The sequence below is a fragment of the Opisthocomus hoazin genome, chromosome Z (assembly GCF_030867145.1).
Source record: "Opisthocomus hoazin isolate bOpiHoa1 chromosome Z, bOpiHoa1.hap1, whole genome shotgun sequence".
Lineage (NCBI taxonomy): Eukaryota > Metazoa > Chordata > Aves > Opisthocomiformes > Opisthocomidae > Opisthocomus > Opisthocomus hoazin.
In genome coordinates, this window is record NC_134454.1 from 71609588 (window position 1) to 71634446 (window position 24859).

At 41.4% G+C, this 24859-nt stretch overlaps 1 protein-coding gene across 1 annotated transcript in view; it reads right to left on the reverse strand.

The window, feature by feature from the left end:
- Window positions 1-23807, reverse strand: part of ITGA2 (integrin subunit alpha 2) — a 69824-nt gene extending 46017 nt beyond the window's left edge. Inside the window, exons 1-2 of the mRNA XM_075411330.1 lie at window positions 23710-23807; window positions 5969-6092 (exon numbers count right to left, since the gene is read on the reverse strand). Coding sequence (XP_075267445.1) covers window positions 5969-6092; window positions 23710-23758 — 173 coding nt within the window. The 5' untranslated portion in view covers window positions 23759-23807. The remainder of the gene's footprint in view (window positions 1-5968; window positions 6093-23709) is intronic.
- Window positions 23808-24859: the final 1052 nt, after the last annotated feature.

Consider the following 24859-nt stretch of genomic DNA (forward strand, 5'->3'; position numbering starts at 1 on the left):
ACAAGGAAGAGTTTGAGTCCCTTTTAGCTCTCAAAGATAATACTGCCAACTGCACTTTTTTAGTTTATTTTATGTCAATTAAACATAAACTTAAGAGCACGAATAATGTTATTCTGTTTTGCCAGTTTGTTTGGGGGTAAGTTCAGATTCTATTTTCTGTGTGCAGGAATATTTTAAAAATACCTACCTCCTTCTCAATTACCTTGTCAAAAACAGTGATTACACAGGCAGCAGGAACAGGATTTTGTATACTTTTAGCATCTCTAAACCTGCAATTCAGGTTCATATAAATACCTCTCTATATAGAAACAGTGCATGTCACACTAGCTGTGAGGAGGCCTCTGTTCTTGTTATGCTCTGAGGAATATCGCCTTTTCTGCACAGTGGAAAGGAGAACCACCATAGCTCAGGACCAAATAACCAGAGCTCATGAGAGACTACTCCATCGCTTATGTGCTGACAGATGCTAAAATCCGCAAACACTTGTGGTGACATAGAGAGTTGGAGCCCATCAACAGTGATTGACAGGAGGAAGACATGGTGTTACAGTCTCCCCCTTGTTAGGTACTACAGACATATTTACAGTTAGAAAATGCTAACTGGGTTGATGGGAGAGAGTAAGGGCTAACAGTTTTTGTGGAAACAGAAAACAGTTTTAAAAAGGATGGCAGAACTGCACATGTAATATCTGAAACCACAGCAGCTTTTCAGCATTGATTGTCAAGCTGAACATCGCACTGTGTACTTTTATAAATATTTGTACATTTTTTCTAAGCTTCCCAGAGGGCAAATGTACTTCAGAGTCCCTGCAGGAGGGCAGCTACTGTTCAAAGAACGACCTTAACGGATCTTGGAAGTACCCCCTGCACCACTCTGTCTGCTCACGAAACTCCCTGTTCACCGCATGGGCATCACTCTGCAGCCATGGGTTATCTCGAAGCCCAAAGCAGAGAGTTCTGCTTACAAAGAGAGAACGAAAGGAGAAGAGGGGGAGGAGAAGCATCCTTGAGCGCTCACTGTCCCAAAATCCTAACCTAACTCCAAGCCTAACTCCAACCCTCACCCTTGCTATTGTCATAAACTAGAGACAAACACCATCCACAGAGTTCTCTCAGCAGTTCTCTCCCTTTCAACATGCATATTTGCGCTCACTCCGTGAGCTTTATGCTGCTCAGCAGTAATGTGGGCTCTGAAACTCCTGTTTTCCCCAACCTCAACATTAATTCCAACCCAGGCATCTGTTTATACCAAGAAACCATCACTCTTTATACCCTGTCTGCTTTTAGAACTTAATATTCACAACTGTATTTTACTTTCACTAGCCCTAAAACTAACCTTGTAGCTGTTGTGCAATACAAACAGAAAAACGTAAGCCAAACAAGACGAACTGTTTCAATTTTAAATTCAATTTTAAATTTACGCCATATGTGCCCAAAGCAAACTTAATTTTGTCTTCCATTCAGCTTTGTACTCCTCATACTCCTCATTACAAGTTATTATAGTACCTTCTCCTTTGCTGTAGCAGCCTTCCTTGTAGGTTTGTACGGTGCATGAATCTCAATGCCGTAACTATGCTGTAGGCCAAAAAATGCCACTCCATACATAGAATTAACACTTGGAATTATTACTGACACTGTGATTTTCAGAAATTAACAGAGCTATTAAACCCCTTCTGTTATTTGACTTAACCACTCCAACCTGCCATCAATACACTGCTGAGAAAAAGTTATTAATCAAATTCTGCCAAGCATAGCCCTCTATTTCTAATTGCCAACCTCAAAGGTCCTAGAAAATAACTTAATTATTATTTCTCTTATATCCTGAGCCTTACTTAAGCTTAATACTAGCCTTAATCTATATTGGAAATCAGCAAGTCCTACTTGCCTTTGAAAATTAACATAAACCATTAAAGTAGAGAATTACACAATACTGCTCTGGGAAAGAGTATGTGTATCTTTCCAAAACATCAGAAGTGAAGAAAGCAAGAGAGTATCTGGCTAGCATCCTGCTAATTACAAAAATATTTGTTTACTATGATTAAACAGGATACACATGAAACAGAGTGAAACAGAATGTATCAGGAAAGAATGCAAGATATTAAATATTTGAAAATGCTTGTTTCCAAATAAACTGTATCATGTATAGTGTATTAAGGGTCTTTTTCAGCCATCAGTTAAATATTTATTTTTACAAAACTTCTTTATGTGTCCTTGTAGACTGTCTTTACACAGTACTATAGGGATTAACATGTAATAATGCCACTGATTTTATTATTTAGCTCCTTAATCAGTCTCCAACACTGTATACAAAGCAACGGAACTACATGAAGTCAAATAAAGTTCAGTGGCAATGCCACACCACATAGGCTGCAGGAGTGGCAGATCAAAGTGCAACAGGAATTATTTCTGGGAAATTACACCATGACAAAGCTAGTAACTGGCAAAGTGTGATGTAGCAGAAAACAAAATCAGAATTCACAGTGAAGGGCGGAATTCCCAGCTGTTGTCAGAGCACGTTTTATATTTTCTGGTTTCTTTTTTTTGTTTTCATGCATTTTCTCTTTAGTTGTTTTGTGTGGTGTTTTTTTTTAAACACAAAGATGGCTAATAGGAAATAGGAGAATAAAAGTAGAAAGGACCTCTTAAATCATCTGGCCCTTTTCCCTACAATTACAGGAAGCGATGAATAGATATGAAGAACAGAAAACTGCTCACTCTCACAGATGCTTCTCTGCACACCCTAAAACACTTATCACCATCTAAAACTTTCAATCCTTTGAACAAAAGACTCAAAACTTCAAAAACTACAGCAAGCTATGGCAAGAGAGTTTGACCGACAAACTTAAAAGGCCTAGAAGACAGAAGCCAGAGCTGCTTCTCCAAGCAGGAAAAAGGCAAACTGTAGGGCATGTAGTTGGGGGAAGCAAAAGCTGGGCAAAGAACCCGTGTTAGCAGTGGTGCTGGCACTGAAAAGACGGAGCTGTAACAATGGCAGCATTTTGTTCAAAAAGAAAAAAAAAGTTGGCAGAAATGACTCTCCTCATTAAAATCAGAAGGCTTTGAAAATGTATTGATTTCAACAAAAGTTGCTACAGAAATGCATCTTTTTGGCGAAATATCTTATTGGTCTGAAGAGGCAACACAACACCTCAGGAGAAAGGCTGCTGGGCTTTGATGACTCGTGAGCAACACGGAATGATTTTTAAAACTATTTAGTAGTGCAATGAGTACGTGATACATCAGTAAGGGCACTGCATGATACAGAATGAAACAAAATATTTTAAAAAAGAAAAATCCCATAAATTCTGAAACTAAATTAAAAAATTCCAAATCCTAAGCATGCAGACATAACTGAGCAGGGTGGCTGCAACTTGATACCAAACAGTACTTCAGTAGCAGACCGAGATTTTAGCTCTGTTGTGGGATGTATCCACAGACTGAAGACACACCTGGGTAGGAAAAGGCATTTTAACAGCTATATACAGCCATTAAATCTTCCTCACCTGAGACAGACATAAAACCAAGTATCAGTACGGAGTAAGTACTGTTATCTTTGCAGAATGTGCTATTGGCTGCTGTGAAGGGCGTGCACATTCAATATGAACTTCACAGGGTACAATCCGCCTTTCTGAAAGATAATGTTTATAAAATAACAGAGAATTTGGTCTCATTTTATGGTTCAAATGCAGATGATCTCATGACAAGGAGAACCAGAGCATAAACTGAATGATGTTTCTGTTGTGGCTAATTACTTGTGTGGTGGACTGTCTAACTTTTCTAATTGATGAGTTTCTTCAGTGTTCACAATTTGCCTTGAGTTCATTAAAGAGCTCCTGTTTTGAAATTCCCACCAGACACTGTGAAAAACTTGAGCTGTGCTTGACTTAAACGTTTGTCCTATTTACAAGCATCACATGCCATCAATGCCCATCGATGCACAGCAGACTAGTGTCCAATTATCCTGGATCATCTGACTCTACACAAAAAGTGCACCCTTGCTTGTTTGTGTCACAGCTTCCCAAAATCTACCAGACCCATCTATAGCTCTACATGCCTGGTTGGGCGCTGCCTTCCCTCTTCTCTCTGAACTCATCTCCAAGCAAAAGTGATAACATACTGCTGCATGCAGTCCCAATTCTGCAAAAATTCTCCTCTCTTTATCATTTTCTATAGCCCTTATTGCCTCAAGAGTTGTACCTCCCAAAAATACAGCTGAATAATATAACTAGCATCTGCTGTTTTTTCTGTATCTGTCCTTCCTGCTCTTTGAAAGAGTACAGGAGGACTTTGAAAGCTGCATTTAATATAGCACCATGTGATTTTATTAACAGAAGCAAAGTTTAGGAAGTGATGAAATTTCTGGTGGATCTCAGATTCTGGATAACATCTCCCTTGGAGAGAGGTGCCACCCCAGCAGTGTTTGATGTGGTGAGCAGCCCCACTGTGCCTAAACAGAGTTTTCAAGTACATCACATTCCTGCTGCACAATGATGGTCTCTCCATAAAAGCATACAGTGATAAATGCTCCCCTCTGACAGAAAGCAGCATCTCGATCTTATGCAAAGCTTGGACCTTTCAGCTCACCCCTAGTTCAGCCATGTCAACAAGCGCTCTGCACATGGAGTGCAGGTTCTGCCACACTTATAGCAGAAACCAACTCTACCGAACGACTTCAGTGTTATTTTTTTTTAAATAATGCACACAAGAAAAAGCTCTATTGTCCCAAGAAAAAGACAATATACTAGAAATGAAGAGAACAAGAGAGTAAACCATGACTGACTTCTTTTTTTAGCATGTCTAATGATTTTACACAGAAGTTTTAAAAAAAAAGAGCTCTCATCTACGGCTGACTAAACACAAAATTAAAGCAGTCAGAAACACAGTGAGAAGCCACCACATCAGGCGAGGAGTCAGGGTAGGTTGGGAGCCTACCCAACAGAAGGAGAGGAAATGCCTGTCCCAGTGGAGAGCTCTTAGTCTGGAGGATACAGCTCTGCTCTCCTCTTACTCTGCCTCCTGCTCACTGGCGGGAAACACAGTAACGCCGGAGATGCAGTGGGATCTAGGCAGTCTTACATCTTTGCATGTGTAACCAATTGCAACTGCACAGTGTCTCTGTGCAGGGCTATGCACAAGTGTGTCAGCTAGCTCCGTATTTTTGCATGGGCTTTTCCAAACTTTAACTGTAAAATACATTTTCATACAAATTTTGTGGTTGCTGAGGCTACAGAAGAGGAAACAATGTGTTTTCCACTAAGTGGGCTTACCGTGGGTTAATACTTTAAAGTTCTTTTTGAAACCAACATTACTAGGAAAAAAAAAAATTACTAATTAGTCCTCAAACCCAATGTTGTGGCAACAGTGGATTTCACAACAAATTTTACAGCTGAAGAGGATACAAGACCTTTGCTAGGATTGTGTTATTATATACATCCAAATATGCCATCCCTTGATAAATGAACACTTTATACTGTCTCAAGACACAAAATGATATAAATTTAAGTTCACTTAATTTTAATATAAACAATTAGAACGTCCCAGCCCTAATATCTTTTTTAACCTCAACAATGTTAAAATTGAAAAATATCCCACATATATGTAATGTGTAACAAAGATGCTGTTGGTACAGGAAGGAATGAAATAAGAGTTCAAATTCTGCAGAAATTGTGAGTCTGAGGAATTTGGTATGCTGGACACAAAAGTAAAGGATTAACAGAAAGAAAGACCTCAGACTGCCTTGTGTAAAGGAAAAAAGCCTGAATCTTGACATGCGTACGTCTTTAGAATATTTCAGTTTTTGTTTTAATAGCATAAGTATTTACTCGTAAAAAGATAACTCTAATACAAAAAGGAATTAACTGGAATCTAAATGAAATGTGGAATTATGAAAGAAAAATGAGTTGCAACAGTTTTTCCTTAATCTTGTAACTGGACATACAACAAGCTGACAAGCTGTTCAAACTGCTTACCATTTGCCTTGTTCATTTACAAACTGCTGAACTGCATATCCAAACTGCTCTCTTGATGGACCGGAAAATATTTTTGCTTCTAGGAGCCCAACATTGTAGGCTTCACAGCAATTATGAAGAATGCCTGTTAACAGAAAGATTATAATTATCACAGAAGCAATTAAAGAAGAATTTTGATCCCAGTGAAAAAGGCTCTTCTTCTGTGCCAGCTCCCCCAACAGAAAAAAATAAAATGTAGCCTTTGACACGTGCAAGAAGAAAACAGCCTTTCCCTGCAGTACCCATCTGCCCATGCGTAATGCCTGTCTAGCACTCTTCACAGGTGTTACAACATTGTGGGCACAGATCAATGACTCATTCACTGTCTGCCTTAACAAAAGTTGCAGCATTACTAATGCAAATGTTTTAGCTGAAAGGAGGCAAGAAACATGATTCAGAGGTCTGTAATCCTCCTTTACCTTAAGGCATAAGTTAAGCTTATGGCAGAGCAAACACATCAACGGCCTGCTGAGGTACATTAAAATGAAAATACACTGACTCTAAACGCTAATACTGTTTGTATTCTAGTGTCTATCTGCAACTTAATGTTTGAAGTAGTGGAACAAAAATCACATTATCTATCGCATCAGAAAACCTACATTTTTGAGTCATTTCATTATCATGCCAGAAGCCTTTGTTTTCAGTCCAAACAGTCTGAACAGTTGTCCAAACAGGAAAACTTAGAAATACAAACATGAGAGGTAGAACTGCATTAATAAATCATGACACTTAACACTGAAACTCCACTTTGCTGTGGTCATGGTATTAATTGCTTTTGCTTCGGCACTTGTGTGCCTGGGAATAAGTATATGCCACTCCATGCCATTTTGGGGGCAACCGGCATTGTGGGCTGGGGACAAGGTCCAAAGTGTCACAAGTTTGCAGGGCATGGGGGAACACTCTTCATTCAAAAAGAACCTGACATTTTTTCTGATCAAGATCTGCAAGTGGACATCTAGGAGAACGTCCACTACGGAAGCTGCAGGAAAAGGGCCTGTGTCCCCTAATTGCTAGGAGTATGCAACTCCTCTCCCAGCATGGAGGTGGAAGGACTGAGACAATGGTGGGACCCCAGGAACAAGCTACAGCCCAGCTGAGGAAAGCCTTAAGGTGCCTCACAACCCTCCAAGAACGGCAGCGATTGAAGAAATCATGACCTGCGGTTGTACTGTGCAGTTACTTACCCAGGTGAGGCAGGTTCATGGAGTCACTCATGGGTTAAACAACATCCCTTGCATTTCCCCTCCCTTCCTGTGGTCCCAGACTGAATGAGCTTTATCTGCTCTACACACAGAATATGCCTCACCATAGTTATTTAGTATGAATCATTGTGTAGTAAAGTGGAAGCCTTTATGATAATCCCTTATAACAGGGACCCTTTAAGGAGAGAGGTGCTGATTCTTGGCATCTTAAAAATACAAGCTTAAATTCTAAGTGTTTCTCTAGTTTTGATGCGCAGACAGCTCATTGTTGGTATCACTCTCTTGCAGGTCCCAAAACCAGCTTTGGAAGAGACATTAACAGGGATTATATCAGCATAAAACAGCCCGTGATAGTAGTTTAGGTATAATAGTAATAACAACAATAACATCATAGTGAGAACATTAAAATCACAACTGCAGGTTTGCAGGCAAAGTTTGCGATGTAAAAAATTTCAAAGAATTTTGTACCTTTGCCCACAGAACAGAAAAAACAAATGTTACTTGCAGAAGACTAAATACAACTCATACAGTTACTACTTTTTTACCACAATCTCAAAACAGGAAATCATATATTAGTTATTATTTCAAACAACCACAATCTACAGCTGGCCTCTGGAAAGCAAGCAATCACCCTTTGCTAAAAGTACAATCCCTTGAGAAACACCCTTAGAGACATATATACTTCCTGAGTCACGTTATTTAAGACTGGAGAAGAGAATGTGTACAGACTTATCACTCTGTGTTTTGCAATACTTCTGACACTAAACACAACCCCATATATTCATAGTTCAAGTCTTGGTTTGAGGGAGATTTGAAAGAGGAGTATAGACAGATATTGACTATTGCCAGTAATTCTTCTGTGATCTAATACACTTGCATTTTATCAAAATGTTTTGCTCATATTACATCCTAGTTTTATTTTTGGGTCTGTTTTTTTCAAATTATACTATCCTCAACCAGAAATGAAACACAATTCAGCAATGCCCCATTCTCAGAGGCCACAGGAGACAACACCACAATGCCATGCCACACATCAAACAGAAGAAGAACTCTCCAAGTTATACGGTGCCCTTGGAAATACACCCTGGCTTTTGAATGAAGAGCCAAAAGTATCCCAGAATGATAAACATTCCTAGTCTGACCTCAAATCCAATGACAACTAGGGAAAAACCCTTGACTGCCCAGACTCTATTACACAGTCATTAGAAAATCACATCGCTAGTCAAATGGAAACTTCGCTAAATGTCTTCTAAGTGTATTGACCAACTTCAATGCAAATGCATGGCAGATCTTTCAAACTGCGCTCAAGGTGAGGGTTTTATTAAATGCTACAGCCGTGGCAAAAACTTCCAGAACTGGATAAAATATGGAGACCAGCTGTCACAACCAACAGCCTGAAGGGAAGTCCCCACGCTGGTTCAGATTCCCCTAGGGTGCTGTGACAAGTTAGACGGGGGTCAACACAAAGTGTGCTGGGTTACACAAAGCCTGTCCACCTCCCGCCCTGCCCTCCCGCGGGTGCTGCAGCATCCCGCCCTGGACCTTCCAAGTCTCCTCTTTCAGCCCTGCTTTCTCCAAGATGAGAGCTGACTTCAAGGAGCAAAGACGCTGCCTGGCTCAGCCCAGAGATGCTTCAGCTCCTTGCAGTTCCTCTGGCCCTCATCACAACTTAGGGAAGCAATGGTCTTTACTCTGTAGTCTCTCATCTTCTCTCCTCACTGAACCATTTCACCCATCCTTCTCATGTACCACCAGGACATGCCTTTATTCTTTTTAATCATTTGCACTACTGCAGCATCAGAGCACTGCTCTTTGAGGGAGAGAATTTCTACCTGGAATAATGGGAAAAGTGTCTGCCAGACCACGGATCTGTTCTCGAAGCTGCTTCTGTCATCCTCAATTTCTGGCCAGAAAGCCAGTCAAGCATAATGAAAAGAAAAGAGAAAAAAAGCAGCCAGAAAACCCTGCCTCTGAAGACATGCTGTCATCTGCAATATTCTTATAGATCAGCTCTGCCTCTCACTCATGACTGCTTTGCAAAATCAAAGTAGAAAAACTGGCAAATACACTCTGACTCACCACAAAAATTATCAAATGAACAGTACTTTCAGCATATTTCAATCACAATCATTTTAAAGTCCACATTTTTATAATCATTAGCAGGTTTTTGATTTTTAGATCTACTCCACACTAATCTTACTTGGTTTGGGCCTAGCAACTACATACTTGCAATAATATACTATGCATTTTCCTGCCATTTCCTCCATCTTATATAGTGCTTACACGATAAGGACATCTTTTATCCATTTTGTACATTTATCTAAATACTGTATTCAGAACAAGAAATTCAAGCATTTGTAGCCAAAAAAAAGAGGAAATGCTAAGTTTGCGTCAAACCTATTTTAAGCCTGTGCCAGAATAAGAGGGTCTCTTATGCATTAAAAGGGTGACAATCATTGAAGCATCTAGGTTCAAAGTACTGTATATTCTAGGCTGGAAAGATTCAGTATCTGTTGCTGCCTTCAGGCAATGAACTTTGATAATTTAAGAACGCTGAAATAAAGAAAACTAATTCACTATCTGGATTTTAATAGCTTTTGGTGACAGATTTCTACTTTGTGACCTAACATCACAATGAGAGATTAGTTTGGCAAGTAAAAACCCACTTCCTAACTTCTGTCTGTAAATGGCACTTTATTTACAGTCAAGTAAACAGACTGCATGGAACAAAGGAAGAGAGATACAAGCCTAAAGCTTCTGAAGGCCCCTCTGAAGACTTCAAAAGCAGCAGTTCCTCTCCACCAACTGGCTGAGGGGCCTATGTGCTTTGGCTTAAAGAGGACAGCTTCATTGAGCAGAGTAGCTTTCAGCATAAAACTTCAGAGAAGAAAAGTTAGAAAAAAATCCTTAACGGGATAAAAATGCCAGTATCTCTTTCCATGGTATTGCTTTCCTGGGAATTCCTGTATTTCAGCAACTGCATTATTGCAGTGTATACCACAGGAGTTGCAGTGTAGGAGTACAGCTGCTTTTATACTTCTGCACTACCATTTTCTTGCTCCTAGTAGGACCAAAAATAATACATGTTCTGACTGTACACCTTTAAGCCTGAACATGTGGGAATTCTTCTGCAACTATAAATGACGTGTCTAATGATGGCTACAATGCCTTCTGTTTGCTGCCGTTGAAGTACAAGCTGAAGCAAGTTTACTGAAGTAATAGCTCATATTAGGTATGCCCAGTTCATAACTGTTTTGATTGTGTGAGCAAAGCTTACAGTTTAAAGTGAGCAAGCAGAAAATGTCTGTTGGGTAATCAATCATTTAATGTCATGATTATCATAGTTGCATGATTGTAACCCCTTATTCAGATTAATCAGTATAACAAAAAAATTGTTTAAGTGGATGAGAAAAAAATGAACTCAGATTTTGTGTATTTGATTACTTGGTTTGTGAAGTAATTTTATAAAACTTTAATAAAATATACTAAAAATATTATTGGTCTGCATTTTGTGTCATAGGTGTCATAATAAACAGGTCATTTTGTTTTCAGCCTAAAGAGTAAAATTGAATTTTCAATCACTTTATACTACATTGCAAAGGTGATGCTCCAATTTAAGACGGCAATATACAACAGAATCCCATAACCGTACAGATTTAGTTATGTCAAATCTCATCTCTCATTAAAACAGCCAGTCAAAGAGAGGCATTCATTGCTGCTGTTATTTACAGCTTGCATCAATCAGGTCTAGCAATCACTGTACAAAAAAAGAAAGAATACACGATGGAATCTGACCCCTGAGTCTATATGGATCCACCTCTTGCTAAATTTAAATTTATTTAGCGTTAACCTCACCAGCAGGAAACTTTACAGGGAGGGAAACTTCATCACTTTTTTCCTTAATGGTATGATGTTCGCTTCTTCAAACAACTGTTAGCTATGAAACAGAAAAAATTTGTTATACAACCCAGCTAAGCAACAACTTGTCTCTGAGAGTGAAGATCCAGGCCAGTAACGATGACAGGAGAGGGACGAGGAAGAGCCCCTGCAGGCAGTTCCCCTCTGCTCGGTAGCATGGCCGCAGCTCCAACCGCTGCCCCTCCTGCCGCCTCCAACAGGGCAGCCGACCCCGACAAACCCAAAGCCGGGGTTTTGGGAGTGGAAGGGGTGTGCATGTCGTCATTAAAGGAGAGCAAGGCCATGACCTGGCATTATGGTAAAACCAAGATAGTATTACACGCATTCTTGCATGGGTTTTTTAGTCCATGAATTGTTTTGGAAAAAAAATCAAGAAAATCCCACTGGATTATTGTCTGTTTCCTGGAGCAGTTTCATAGATTGGCAGCCAGTAAGATACGTACAGCCTACATGGCCTTGCTCAGTCTAGTGTTTTTTAAAGTATCTATTCTTTCCAGAAGAGGGCTTTACCGTGCCCTTTATGTTTGTCTGCTTCATGAGAGCCACTACAAATTCCACAATTTTCCCTTTGGTCCCAAAGATTCCTTCCTCCAAAGAACAGACATTGGCAGGGCCCCGAAGCCTGTCAGACCCCGCTGCGGACAGAGAAAAGGAGGGGGGGTGGGGGAGCTGAGAGAACTCATAACTCTTGCTTTCCACTGGCTTCCTGTCACAGTGGATTGCGCACTCTGGTTCAAGCTTTCTCCATGACTGAAGTTTTTCTAAGGCCTCTCTTTGGGGTGGATTTTGGTGTTTTGTATAAGGCCACACTGGATCTCCTTAGTTGTCAGGGAACTTGTAAAAGCACTTTCGTTTCACTCCAGTACCCAACTGGTTATTTTTTTTCATCCCTCTGCCAAAAAATTGCTGAAATTGGCTCATGGGTTCCAAAGTTAGCAAGGGAGTACAGGCACCTACAGATACCGTTCGCACGATAATCACCTACTGTCCTTGAAATAGGAGGCAGAAGGTGGAATGAAGGCAGGAAGGGAAAGTAATAAAGTTATGAAAGAGAGCAGTGAAGTAGTATTTGCTTCATATTAAATGTATTTAATGTTACTTTATGGATTTTTATTAAAAGGCAACAAAATTTTGGTGTAAGAGTGAAGTTACTCTCTTATTATTCAGAGCCTATGTTATTAGAGCAACAATCCAACTGAACTTAGTCAACTATTCTTACAAAATAAACAGCCCATAATTTGAATAACTTTCATAACACATTGTGTTTTGAAGGTTTTATTGACAAGACTGAATACACAAAGAACAAAAGAAGCAGCGTCCTGTTACCTTATTTTATTGAATTGCACTACAGATATTCTTCATTGTGGCTTTCAGAAGCCACCAAGCAACTCTCACTGCAATGAGCTTGTTCAGGCAGCAAATCTGCCCAAAAAAGGAACCACTTTTTTTTTTTTTTTTTTTGCTAACATATTGGTCGTCAGTATGATCCGCTTCACTGTATTGGTGCGAGCACTGTGTGCATGCACCAGTAATTGCATCAAACCAAGTTCTTTTCATGTAAAACAAGTCGTTCTATACTAGTTGTACTGTTTGGAGATTTTCTGTAAATAAGCATAAATATAAAACACCTTTTTGATACATCTTTACTGTACGCAGTCAGGACCATGTGGAATCCAACCCACTTAATGCAGGGAAAATACAGGACTACTTACAATTCAATCTGGAAAGTTATATTAATCTTTACTCAATACAGTCAATATAAGTAAGAAATATTTTCTTGTTACTTTTCTCCTCTATATTTACTTCTCTATTTTTTGTAATTTTTTCCTCAGTATGCACAACTTCATCAGTATATACTCACAATGGCAAATAGCTATCTTCAGCTCATGTACTGGAACAGCAGTTTTATAATCACAGTTAATCTGTTTTTATTTAAAATCAAACAGATTTCTTATTGAGAACAACCTTCTAAATAAAGATAATGTGAACTCTGACAGGAATCAAAAGGAGCAAAGAATGTGATTGGCAAGACACTGGATTTTTTGTACTAAAAGTCGGAGTATCTTACAATCCTCACTTCAATTACTTTATTGATATTTCATTACCTTTAGAGAAGCCTTAAAAGGTAAGTCTTCATTTTACTGCTTCATCTATTTGATTTACTTTCTTTTATCTTGAGACTGGTATTTTCTTCACATGAGCAACAATATCTCAAACTATTTAATAATTAACAGAGACTGTAACATTGAGTGTAGAAACAAATTATAGGCCACCAAAAAAAACCACCCAAAAAACCCACCACGTGGAAGAAAGGAAAAACAATGCCTCATTAAGTACAAATCCTCCCTCCCACCCCTCTTCCTCCCCTCCTCTCCCACCCTCCCAACAAGTTTTCTTGGCTTAGTTGGCCGACTGCTTCTTCCTGGAAGTAGGTCAGCTTCCAGCCTGAAAGGCTCCGAGCGTGCGAATGCCTGACTCACTGCCTTTCAATTACAACTGTTTATGATCCAAGAAGCTGCACCAAAGAGTCACCAATATGCTGCTCTAAAAGCAAAACAAACATGACACAACACACAAATTGTGAATGAAAAGTTGGAGAGATTGGGTTAACACAACAAGGTTCTCTCTATTTTACTGTTCTGGCACTGCTGCAGAGTAAGAGATGGAATTAACTTTATGCACAACTGTATTAGTTACTCCAAAAGACTTGTCTTTCTCCTGATAAATCGCTATTTGCGGCCCACACATTGCCCTCCTTGGCTCCCAGAGCAGATGAATGAGCTGCTCTTCATCTGGAGTTAAGAAATCTGAACAACGTACTGTACACACAAGGACCGATTCCAAAGTAATGCTTAAGAGCAGTTCCTGCAGGACTGACAACTTCCGATTGTTTTTAATAAAGACAGCAAGAATTCAAGTCTAGTCAAATTTACTTTCCTGGCATGTTTCCGTCATTAAGTTAAGTGGGAAAAACTTTCTTTTATAGAAAACTCACATAAATGACGTCTTTTTAAACTGACCCGTAGTTTTTAGTTTCTTTTATCTTGGCACAACAAACAGGATCGTTTCAACTTTGTCCGTAGACTACCACAATTTGTTCTCAATGGTATCACGAAGAGATTAAAAGTACATGAGGCTAACAAGCTGTACACAGTTGTATGTTTTAGATGCAGTTATATCACTGGCTTTACAAGTATTAAAAAAATCTTCATGTGCTTCCTTGTGATAAAACCAACTTTTCATGCATCAGTTCTCTCCAGCAAATTCTCTTCCCTTGTGTCCACATTATCAGTTGTTGACCTTTTCTTTAAACCAGCAATATTTCCAAATATAGTCAGAGAAGCATGAGCCACATTACGACTGTAAGAGAGGAAATGCATGTCATCACACAGAAACCGATGCAACTCTATCTCTATACCCTGTCTGCTGCATTTGCTCGTCTCAACTGCTGTGAAAGCATGTTTGTACACAGATGAAAACACGTTTGCACATAGGTATCAAGAAGATGGGACAGCAACCAGAGGCGTCTGCATTTCCCTACCCATACCGTACTCTAGGGTATATAAAGACATCAGCATATTATAGCATATGATATAATACACTAATATAATATCACCCTTAAATGTGGCGTGAAAAGGGCTAAATTAGAAGAAGGCTTAGGAACTCACTTTCACCATCAATCCCTCTGCTGCTCCAGTGCTGCAGCCTGCAGCGTGAGGGCTGCAGGGGCTCCAGAGTGGCTGTGCCATCACACTGTTTAGGACACCGCGTTTAAGACCCTGCTCCTCCCTCATGGCTACTGAAGAGCTAGCTGTGAGGTCAACTTTCTGCAGTGTACGAGGACAGCCCCAGAAACAATAACAGCCTCAGCTGTAAAAAGTTTGCTACATCAGCTTCCTGCAACAAGAAAAGCCCTGAAGCACCACAGGATATATAATACAATAGTTGGAAGAGCTATAATTATCAGAACTTTTGTTTTCCTATAGCAGACTTAACAACTATTTCTTTCCCCCGATTGTAATGGGAACTTATGACCAGATAGGTAGGTGGTCCCAATCACTCACCTGAAACTCCTCCTAATGCACATTAAGATGGTCAATTCTCGCACCAGATAGGGCCTAGGCAGAATGTGAGCTCATTAAAATCAGGAAAACGATCCAGGAAGCCCAGACTTCAGCAGCTGCCTAACCCAGAATGAACTTAAAATTATCTGTCACCTAGGTTTCATAGCACAAAGTCGCATAAAAATTTAGAATATGATACAGGTGTAGAAGCACACCTGTCTAAGAGTAAGGTATCCTACCTTACTGTAGACCCACCCTGATACCATGGCCAGAGATGATGAATGCTTCCTGATTAAATAACTTCTGCTCTAAATAATTAAATGATTTAACTAAATAGCTAAATAACTTCTTTTTATGCACTGCCTATTTACCAAATGTGAATTACATGAGCAGTCCAAAAGGGCCAACTCACAACTCCTCTCCTCCCAGCTAAATGCCCCAGACGTTAGGCCACAGGCAAGATGTGTCTTTGCTTGTCTGCCTGGAAACACAAATATGCATCCTGGGATGAGCTGAGACCTGGTTTCAATAGCAGAGGTAGAGCGTGCTTTGCTTTGACTTCTGTATTGCCTGGCAGCAAAGACACTTCTGGCAAAGTGCAAGAGGCAAGTCTACATTACCACGAGCCTCAAGGGAGAACTAAGCCCATATTTCCCAGGTGACTACTACTACCACTTCTCAGGCACCGACTTCCGAAAAAAAGCTGAACTAGACACCTACCTCATGGGAAGGAGGCACCTAATGCAGGTAACTGAGAAAGATGGCGTTCAAACACTCCCTTCAACCCACTGCTTAACTGCAGGAGCCTTCCTGCTTTGCACGTAAACATTTTTCATGCACTTTAAAAGCACCTAAATGTCTCTGCTGAGCCCAAGGCACCTAACTGCGCCCTGGAGCAGGGCGACCAGGTTTGCGGTGAAGCAGGGCTGCAGCATGCACTCTCCCAGCCCTCAGCCTGTACACGAGCCTTCACTGTATCCAGATGCCTGTGGTCAGGTGGGTGACAGGCTATCTCTAGTCAGGTCGGAAAGAAGTTATTTCTGTAAAATGCAGCCATTGTGCATTTTGAGGTCAGAGAGAAGTGCCCATGTACATTTAAGAAGAGCTTTCTGGAGATAATACTTGCTTCCACAAAAGCAGAACAGTTGCTTTTTGTCTTCAGAGAAGCAAAGTCTATTGTAGCTGTCAACTTCTCAGAAAGACAACTCCAGAGACTCTTAAAAGTATTTTTTTACTGTTCAATATGATGAACTGACTTTGTGCAGTATGGAAAAGAAAACAAAAGCAAAAAAAGAGAGAGCAGAGACAGTGAAATGAAAGGATACTCGGTCAGAGTCAAATGGATAACTATTATTAGCAGAGCTACTGAAGGACTGCCATTCAAGCAGTGCTGCTGGATTTTTTTCTCTGTTTTTTTGTTTTGCCCATCTTAATAAGAGAGTTACTTCATTTCCAGTCATTTCTGCTACTCTGAATTTGACTTATATGTATTTCAGGTGTATTTAAATGGGAACTCTATTTGGTGGACTTAGACGAAGTGTTAGGCCACTTACATTTCTTCCACCTAGAAAAGGTCAGCTAAATTCTCATTTGAGAAATTTCAGCTATAATCTGAGTTTAATATCTATAAATCTAATCAGTTCTGTATGCATCTGAAGTAGTGCACATAAATATAACTGATTTTTATACCACACAGTAGGAATACTGGATTAAATTGCTCTCATGTTTTCACAGTTGAAAGGAGACATGAACACAACAGTCACAAGAACTGATAAGCTATGAGAAGTGACTGCTGTGTATGTTGAAAAGGTAGACACCCTGTCAGCTCATCCAGCTGTTTTACCTATGGGCAGAGATCTTACTCCAGGCAGCACAGAGCATGATGCAAGCACACCCCAAAAAATGCTGGCTTCACAACTTCTTGTAACAGCACCCACCGCTGCACTAAGCTCACGTGAGCCGAGCACAGGTCGATTATTCCTCTTTCAGATAAGAAGTCTGATCTTGCAGTCGGTTGAGGGAGTTACTTGCTAGCTAGTCCAGTGGGTCAGGTAGCTTTGGCAACTGTGGTCTTACCACTACATACAACTTTGTGTTGCAGCCTTAACACAGCATCAGCTGCTGCCAGCTTTCTTGTATAACGGTCACCTATATTTGAGACTGATAGCTAAACAGTCAGATAGATTGGTAGATAGATAAGAGGTTAACACCTAATTCAACCTTTCCACACCACCACCCCCATTCTCAAACTCCATTATTTCCTTGGATATTTCCACTGTGCGATATGCTCCCTTCCAGAAGTGTGTTGTTAACAAGGAATTTTCCTGAAGATTTCTTTATTGCCTGTTCTTTAGAAGTCAGCAATCATGTTAGCCCAGGAAATTCGTATAATTAAAAAAAATATCCTTTGTGAAACAAAAGAAGAATGATGAACTTGGAAGCGGGATTTAAAGGGCAAAATAAATCAGGAATAAGGCAAGAGAGTTCCACCAGGGCTGTGCATAACTTCCAAGCCCTTCACCCTGTCTACCAGTAATTTGAAAGGGACAAAGGAATCCGTGACGTTCAACCATGCAGATGCCATTCAGTTATACACAAAATGTCTTTGCTCATATGGCATTCAGAGTCTATGTTTATCTTACTTCTTTGCCTGCATAGTCTCTCTTTTAAGTCCTGAAAAACACACAAGTCTTATTAGATTTTTAAAGTACATGCATCTCCAGGAGAAAATAAAACTAAGTCCTCTGAAGATCCTGAAATACTACTCAGGGACTGATTGAAAGCAACAATTAGTAGTACTCAGAATCTTGAATTTATTTGGCAAGTCAGCACTCCCAGCATGGTTTGGAAGTGACGGAAATGCTCACACAGCTTATGTTGACTCCACTAGATGCCTTTAGTATTCTCCATCTCCAGAAAATGAGTGGAGCATGAGCAGGAAGAACATTATCACATATTGCTTTACAGTGATACACACTCACACTCAGCTAATATAGACAGAAGGTATCATTTATCCCCTATAATTCACTTTCATTTATTTTTATTATCCTCTTATCAGTGCCTTGAGAAGGGGTTATGTTCATGTAACTATTTAGCACAGATACGTGCCAGTCTTTCACCTACAGGTTTGTAAATAAAAATGCTTCTCCGTTATCTTTTTTAACAGAAACGAAAACCAAGGCTGAGACAGTTCTCTGATGTCCTTGACTAATTCGAATGGGAACAGCACAGCCAATTTATTTACCCAAAAAATAAGCTTATCAACATGCTTTCTCTTGCTGTACAGTGTCTGAAATCCTAACACAGCGCACTATCACAGGGTTAGAGATCACTATGTGAAAAAGAAGTCCTAAACATTAAAACTGCTAATGGAAATGTCCCAAGCCAAGCAGATAACATGTGTTGGTATGCAAGTGCACAGCTATGCCGATGAGGACCCAGCCTGTGTCCCGTCTGCATGTCAGCACCGTCACCATGGAAATAGGAACCGGCCTGCACAGAGCCTAACAAAGGAAACCTTTAAATGAAAATAACAACACTGGTTAGAGACTGCCCAAGATTTCTGCTGGGGAAAATGACTTGCTTTACTCATCTGAAGATGCAGAAACTCCCTTTTACCTACACTAACCCGAAAGGAAAGTATTTTATTCACATTCAGTTGTTTTGACATTAAGCTATTACATTGGCAATTCCAGTTATTAGCCCTCATGAAAATACATTACATGAAGTACATGCAAAATCCACTTTCATTCCTTCAAAATCAACAATAGTGAAGAAAGACCACAATGAATAACATTTATACAGTGGCTAAGAAACACAATAAAACCAAGGAGTATTAGTCATTTTACTTCGTTGACTTCTTAAATGAAAATTTTATGTCACTGAATCAAAAAAGAAAACAATTCAAAAATTGTTTAAGAGCCAGACAGCACACAGTCAAAACTTGTTGGTAAGGTCCCATGTTGACTTTGCCCAAATTATGCACAAATAAATATTAACTGTTAATGTGTTTTGGAGTGTGATGGTAATACCCTGTATGCTTAATAAAATAAACATCATTTGTACAAAATACTAGTCCTGTAATACCGTATGAATGAAGCCTTACTTCAATGTGCAATGCTGTGAAAGGCAGAACTCCAAAAATAATATATAATAATGTTTCTACTACCTGAAAAACTCTCTAGAAGTAGGAAAAACTAGAGATAGTTTTAGTTTAAGAAGAGTTCACATTTGGTTTCTGCTTTCAACCAATCTCCAGATTTCAGAATGATTTTTAACATTACTCACAAATACGACAATAGAATGGCAAGGTAACAAAAGATGATCACAAAGAGGGAGAAAGGCAGAAATTAAGATGGGTTGTACACCTTTTAGTTGGTGCTGTGCATGTGTGTTACTCTGCATTTTCACCTGGACCTCCTGGCTTCATTTATTACACCAAATGTGCAATTTTCCCTTGCTGTTCACTTATCAGTTTCGTCCTTGCTGCTCAGTACATGGCCTTGTACTTTTTATATAATAGCTTTACTATTTTAACCTACTGAATTAGCAGCTTCCTTGTGGATTCATCTCTACATATCTTGACCATAAGCATGTAAGTATTTGCAAGTGACAGAGAATTTATTTTTCAACACAAGTGAAATGAGAGATCATCCTTAGCCCCATTAAAAAAAAAAAAAATTAAGGCCAAAAGTACTTACCACTTCTGGATATCTAGTCATACAGCTAAGGCCTCATTTTTTCAGAACACTTAGCACATTCAAAATACAATTTCCATTTACTTCATTCACAGCTGTGAATACACAGCAGCTTTGCATGTCAAGATGCACTTCCACAACCAGCTCAAGCCAGTGGAAGTGCTGGCTGCCACTGAATGGGGACTCTTCCAGCTTCCCTCCCTCCTCTGGACATGAGTTCTAACTGTCCCCTATGCCAGTACTAACACTTAAATAAATTGCTCAAGTGAACAGGATCAGTTTAGCTCATCTCCAAAACCGACCTGGCACAAAAATGGGAAAAAATTATTCAGGCAGATGGGTCCCTGACCTGTTCCCCAGACCAAACTCCAGTGGTAGCACAGGGAAACTGGTGGGAACATGCAATCGCAAGTGGACGAAATGTCCTTGCGGCATCTGCCCCGCATTCAGGTCAGCTTAACCAGATCATGAAAACACAGCTTCAGTTTTGAGAACCCCTGGCTGAGCAAAGAGAAAGAGAGGAACACAAAAGCTCCAACCACGTGTCAAAGATTTGATTTAAATGACTCGCCTGAAATTGCACTCGGCTTTTGTGACAAAAAAAGGAAAGAATCCAATTTTGCGGGGGGGGTGTGTGTGTGTGTGGAATATATTCCTTTTTCTCCATCCTACCTTTCTTCCTCATTCATAGAGCACCTTCTAATTTCAGAAAGCAGGAGTCCCAGCCTCTTCTCTGACCACGCTACCTTCCCCTCTCCACAGGCAGCGAGAGCATGATGCACTGATGTGCAGAAGGGACAAATCCAGGTTGCTTAACTTGTTTCAGGCAATTCCCAACTTTTGCATGTTAAACTCTGTTCTTTTATCACAACTTTCATCCCAATTTAAACAAAAGTGATCTGAAGAAAAGGACTATGTTAGTAGGGTCCTCTCCTGTCACTCTGTACAGCTCTACAGCCCACTGCCATCAAGGTCCGCAGAACAACAGGACGTTTTTCAACAGCAAGAGTCAGATATGCAGCAAACAGAAAAGGGGTTACCCTTGGAAATTCTGGATTCTATCCAAAATTTCAGAGAACTCCCTGCTCCCAATTTCAGATAGGGTTGCTTTCTCTTCCAGGGTGCCTGGTTACCACAGCAAGCCTTGAGGACTTGTGGTCCTCAAGTGGTACTACTGTGGCCCACAAGCCATAACACTTACTTAGCTGAAATTTTTCAATTCTGAGTCAAATAGTGTGTAGAATGTGTGCTTCACAGAGTGGGGATTTGAAGAATGTGTCAGAGTTACATCATTCATGTCCTGGGTTGCTGGAGGAAGGTGCGTGGTGGGATTGAATGTGAAGACCTGCTGAGATAGTATAGGTGTGGCCAGAGTAAATTTTATTTCCTCCACTAGGCACGGTCCTCCAGCACTATCACTTGAGAATTGACTTTGAAGTGAATTATTCTCACAAAAGGGAGAACAAACTGATTCACCAAAGCCCAGGAATCAGCTAACAGCATGCAGTACAATCAGCACAACAGGATCCAGAAGCAAACTGGAGAGCACAGTGCCTCAAACAACAGCGGAGATTGCTGTAAAATACCAAATAACATGAGAACTCAAGAGAGGGAGTTTCTGTGTTTGCAGGTGTCGGCCTAGACCTCACACAGAAACAACTACACTACACTACAACTCCAATAGCAGAGGAAGTCTGACCGAGCTCCACATCAGAGATGGACAGAACTGATGTTAGAATCAAGCTGATAAAAACAGATTTTTTTCCAGAGGAATGCAGTTTTCCAAAGATTTGCTACTTGGCCAAATTTAGGTTGGTTTTCAAGACAATGCAAATAGCACCTTGCTGCCAAATTTCAAATATCTCCTCTGAAGCATGAGGGCACTAGAGCTTTCCAAAGAAAATGTTACCAGAATTTAGCCCAGGAAAGCTACTGTATTTTCCACTGGCCTCACTCTCAGAAAGAGCTGGGCTGTTTTGGCTCTGTTTTTTAAGCACAGAATAAGGAAAAAAATGGATGCTTAAAATGTAAATTCAAAGAACTAAATGTGGCAAACCTATAGGCAGCTAAGAGCAGCGTGTCACAACAGAAAGCATCAGGCTTTGTTGTATAGGTTGTCCCATGAAGTCCTTCACTTATTGCTATTTCTGTTAACATAATCTACTTCTCTATGCTATATGCTTTTTGGTCAATGAGTAACAAGGTTGGTAGCAAAGTCATATCATCAAAATGACAGTTCTATTGCATTTCTGTTCCTTTCTTCTTATAGCATGTACAAAGTCTTAATGACTTTCCAAACACAGAAGTACACACCAACAATGAATAATCTACACTTCTACTAACTGTTGCATTATTTTAGTTGAGTTTGGAGACACAACAAAGCAATACCCCTTGTGGTCCATTTAATACAGCTGATAATTCAGAAGTGAATATACTGACATAAAATCAAGTTTCAAATAAACTCGGAATATTTTCTTGAAGTACTGACTAATTCAGCTAAGCTAGCCCAATTACATTCAAGAATATCGCCTTTGAAAGTAAAACAGTTTGTTAGAATTCAATCAATCTGAAAACGATTATCGGAGAGCTACAACAGCACCACCACAGTGGGACTCCAAATCACTGGGGGAAAATGCTCCTGTCTTGAAAATTGATTTTCCCTGCTGCTTCTACAAGATCAGAAAGGCCTAAATGAGTATTAACTCAGCAATTACATCCACTAACATCCCATGTCACGACACATCTTAAATGAAATTATGACAGCCTTCAACTGTATAAATGATGACAAATCATGGATAGTGCCTGAACAAAGCAGACCTATTCCACTTCTGTCAGTCTCTCTGCCAGGGGAATCCTCCTCTTGTGATCAGCCCTTATCTTCTGCTTTCAGCACCGCTCTACAAACCTTTGCAAGTCCTAAGACCCCATGAATTACAGGGCATGTTAATAGTACTGGCGTGCAGTGACTGTAACCAGGAGAATAAAGGATGGATTAAGCAAAAGTGCAGAGTGAACGTTTTGCCCATTGATACTTTGAAGAGTTTTTCTTTTTACAAAAAACTACCAGGTTGTTTGTGCACTGTGTATCTCATCGCAGGTTAATATTTTTGAATTTGGTTTCATACCCTGCAGCCGCACATTCCACTGCAGCGTTTGCTATAGCTACTGAAAGAACAAGTTGGAACAGCTCATCAGCGAAAACTCGTTTTTATGCTGCTTCTTCAGCGACTTGCTAATTAAGGGTTTGTGGGAGCATACAGTAATATTAAAACTCTGAAAGTGCTTGGGAATTCGCTCATGGCAAGTGAACATGACAGCTTACGGTTCCCAGGAAAATATATGTAATGGTAATTTAGTCAGCCAAGAGAAGGGGATGGTTCAAGTTTCCCTGTCCTTTTCCAAGGAGCGACATCTGCCCAGCTGGGTGGGAACAGACCTAGAGGACTCTTGCAAACCAGGAACAGCAGTCGCAACGAGAACGTCACCTTCCCTTTCAAAGAGGCGTTAAGCACCACACAACCGCGAATTCACGCACCCAACTGCACCCATCCACCCCCACCCCCCCCCCGCACACGCTCCATTCTACGGGAAGGCGAACTCCACGCCAGCCCAGGAGTTCGGCGTGGGGGGGTGGGGGGGTGGGGTGGTGGTTTAACCTGCGTGACGAGCTCCGCCGAGGCACCGCGCCCCGCACGCAGCCGCGCCCGGCGCAGAGCCGTGCGCTGACCGAGCCGGGCGCCGCGGGGAGCGGGACCACCCGACAGCGGGGAGGGAGGGATGGAGGGGCGGAGAGAGGGATGGAGGCAGACGGACGGACCTACCCAGAGCGAGGAGGAGCAGCGGCGGCAGCGGCAGGCCCGCGAAGCCCATGGCGCGGCGCGGTGCGGTGCGGGGGCCAGTCCGTCGCCGCTTCCGAGCTGGCCGCTTCCCAGCGCGGCACTGAGCGCCACCTGCTCCTCGCTGCCCCGAAATACCCCTCCTCCTCCTCCTCCTCCTCCTCTTCCTCCTCCTCCTCCTCCTCCGCTCTCCTCCTCCACGCCCCCTGCGCGGCCGCGGGCAGCTGCCGCCCGGTCCCGCACCCGCGGCGCTCGGCGGCGGGGGGTCCCGGCGGTCCCCTGCGGACCCTGCAGCCCCCCTCGGCTCTCCATCGGGTCCCGTCCCTCCGGGCGACCGCGGCGCTCCCCCGGCCGGGGCTGCTCGCCCGCTGCCCGCCGCCGCGCCGGGAGCTGCTGCCGAGCGGGGACCCGGCCCGGAGGACCCCGGGAGAGCGCTTCGGAGGGGCGGGGATGCCCCCTTCCGAGATTTGGAGTCAGAAAAGTGTAGAAGTGTGGTAAAACGTGGGCTCAGGTCGCACCGTAGAGCGGCCGTCTTCCCCGAGTCCTGAACTGCACGTTTTGTGGCATGAAGTCTGTATCTTCTCCTTGAATAACTTAAATTCCTGCAGACCATGCCCTCAGCTACGCAGGAGCACAGCAGGGCCCATCAGCCCCGACACACGGCTGGTCCGCAGCTGGCAGCGATGGTGAGGATGTGTCGCCTGCGCAAAGCACTGCCTGCGCTGGCTTAGCTGCCAGGCCAGTATCCAGGGAGACAGTGTGAATCGAAGCCAGTAAAAATAGGGAGGCGAGGATTTCGACTTGCTAAGAAATCAGAAGGAAGTGCAAAGTGCAAGGTACTTGAGTGCGCAACAGCCTTCAGCCTATGTAGCCTTGCCAGGGCTGTTTGAATACTGTGTATTCAGAATATTTGATACACATTAATTTTCTCCATGCCACCATTCTGGTAAACATCAAAATCTGTGGTGCTACCTTTTTATATAGGGTGTATTCTGTTTTGTAACAGTGATTTCTTCTGGATAATTTTGAACTTCTTGGCATTAGCGCTGTGTAATGAAAAAGACAGTTTGCCTGGAAAATTGAAATAGAAATGCTTCCTTCCTTCTCCCTTCTCAGCATCTAGGTCACGGTCCTT